This window comes from Octodon degus, unplaced genomic scaffold, assembly GCF_000260255.1.
Source record: "Octodon degus isolate 3935 unplaced genomic scaffold, OctDeg1.0 scaffold04541, whole genome shotgun sequence".
Lineage (NCBI taxonomy): Eukaryota > Metazoa > Chordata > Mammalia > Rodentia > Octodontidae > Octodon > Octodon degus.
In genome coordinates this window covers 1-2,463 of record NW_004529117.1, presented here as the reverse complement: position 1 = coordinate 2,463, position 2,463 = coordinate 1, and the positions used below count along the sequence as shown (strand labels likewise).

General features: G+C 54.1%; 1 protein-coding gene across 1 annotated transcript; it reads left to right on the top strand.

Annotated features, from left to right (window-relative positions):
• Positions 1-279: 279 nt before the first annotated feature.
• LOC101590208 (motile sperm domain-containing protein 3) lies at positions 280-2,454 on the top strand (the record flags this gene model as incomplete). The annotated part of the gene is made up of 4 exons (XM_023708814.1): positions 280-759; positions 1,165-1,238; positions 1,426-1,657; positions 2,369-2,454. Coding segments are annotated over exons 1-4 (597 nt in total), but the record flags the coding sequence as incomplete, so codon positions are not given.
• Between the last annotated feature and the right edge of the window lie 9 nt (positions 2,455-2,463).

Here is a 2,463-nt window from a genome sequence, read left to right as displayed (position 1 = left end):
TCTCGGGAAGATGGCACCAGTCTGGCTACAGGTTGACTGGCAGGTACTTTGACCACAAGGTGGTCATCATAGGACGAGCGGCCCGAGCCCGACAAGGTACCGGCCGAGGTCCTGGAGGGATAGGGCACAGGAAACACGAAGGGTTGCTCCAGAGGAGGCCGCTGCAGGGAGGACTCTGGCCGGAAAGATGGGGAGGAGGAGACACCGGCATTTCCTGAAAGGCGGGACCTTGAGGGGGGAGGCGCTTATGGAGATCACCGCCCAGGGTTGAGAAACCCCGGATTGGGAGCCACGAGGGGCAGAGTTTAACGAGATGGGCGTGGCTGAGGAGGTGAAGCTTGGGGGCTGGGTCTGTGGGCTCTGGGCCGAGTTGCAAATCCGGAGGGTTTTGGGTCCTGGGTATAAGTAAACAGTTTCTAGAGGGGTTTCGAGGCCTCGGCGGCACCAGTCCGAGCCCTACATCTTGTCCGCTTTTGCCCCTACGCCCCCAGCTCTAGACTCCAAGCCTTGTCCCCTGAGTTCTTCCCTCGGATGTCCGACAGCCCAGAGCCTGCATGCGCCGTGGGGCGCCCCAGGACCTGGAGCTGGTGGGTCCGGGGTCCTCTGGGCGGGGGTCCCGGGGCGCCCCTCCTCCTTCGGGACCCGTCGTCCCGGTCCTCGTCTTTCCCCCGGATCTAGTATTCAGGGCGGACCAAAGGAGCGGACCCCGGCAGCTGCTGACACTCTATAACCCCACAGGAACTGCGCTTCGCTTCCGAGGTGAAGGGATGGGTGCCTGCTGGGGATCTGGGGGCTGGTTGCAGAACCTTTTGGGGGGCTGTGTGGGCTAGAGACACGGTTTTTGGTTTTTGGTGGAACCGGGGATTGAATTTAGGCCCGGGGATTGAACTCTAGAGGTACAGTTGAGTAGGACCAGATGCAAAATCTTGGCCACCAAAAGAATTGTGTCCTGGGCCAGGGAGATAGCTCAGTAGAATAAGCGCTTGCCTAGCAAACGCAGGGTCCCGACTTCAAACCCTGGTACCGCAAAATAAAATAAAATAGAATAAATAAAAAATAAATCATGTCCAGCCTTGGGGTTGGAGATTGGGAATAGGGAACTCTAGTGTCCCACCATGGGGAAGACTTGCCTAGAAGCTCTTCTGTGGTTCTTTTTCTCCACAGTTCTGTGCACAGCACCTGCCAAATACACGGTGTTTGACGCAGAAGGATATGTAAGACCTCAGTCCTGCATTGACATGTGAGTTGGAAGGTGGGGAAGCTGAAGGAAGTCGAGGGTCGATAGCACCAGTTATATTAGGCCTGAGACCTTATCCTCTTTAAGATGCTTTCCTCACCCTGTCAGCATCCCTTAGGGAACCCTTAGAGGAGGACCTTCTGGGGGTGTGACTTAACTCCCAGCAATCCTGTCTTTATTTTGCATACATTGTGATTCGCCACGTGGCCCCCATTCCCAGTCATTATGATGTCCAGGATCGCTTCCGCATTGAGCTGTCTGAGGAGGGCGCTGAGGGCCGAGTGGTGGGACGCAAGGACATCACATCAGTTCTGCGGGCTCCAGCATACCCCCTTGAGCTTCAGGGACACCCTGAGCCAACACCCCAGCCAGGACCTCCTGCCTGGACAACACCACCTATGGCCAGACACTTCCAGGAGAGTAAGTTGGGCAGTGTGGATTCTGGAGTTCTGTATGGAGAGAGTAAACAGCCTTAACCTGGAGATGAGCTAAAGTGGGTTTGAAAAAGTCTTCTGGTTTACCTTTTTGCCTGTTGGTGGAAACATTCCTAATTAAAATTTATATCAGGTAAAGAAAGAAGCCTATCATTTCCCTGGTTACTGACTTATACTCACTTAGCTCTAACTGAAGTACTTCTATCAGGTGTTAGCTCAGTGCAGTTCCATAAGAAACCTATGCTGACAGCTGGGTGTAGTGGTGCACACCTGCACCCTGGCAGGCTGAGGCAGGAAAACCGCTACTTTGAGTTGAGCCTGGGGAACTTAGACCCTTTGTCAAATAAAAAAGATCCAGGGATGTAGCTCAATGGGAATGTGCTACTTTCAATCCTGTGCCCACCCCTTACCCAGGAGAGACAGAGGGAGAGGAAGAGGAGAGAGAAGAGAAACAGACACAGACAGACCTATACTGAGTATCTATGAAATACTGAGTTGTGGGTGGGAGAGAGAGAGGTCCCTACGTGCCGCATGAGTACACAAAAGATAGTAATGACTGCAGAAGGGCAGAGGCTCCAGGGAGGAGAGGACACTCACAGTGTGGCCCCTGGCGGGTGATAAAATACAGAGACATCATCCATGTCCGCTTCCTGGTCGGACAGGAGGGAAAGCCACTGCTAAGGAGCCTTATTTCCAGATCCTCGTCAACAGCTGGCCACCAGCTCCTTCGTCCTCTTCTTGCTGACTGGCATCATCTCTGTGGCCTTCCTGCTGCTTCCACTCCAGGACACT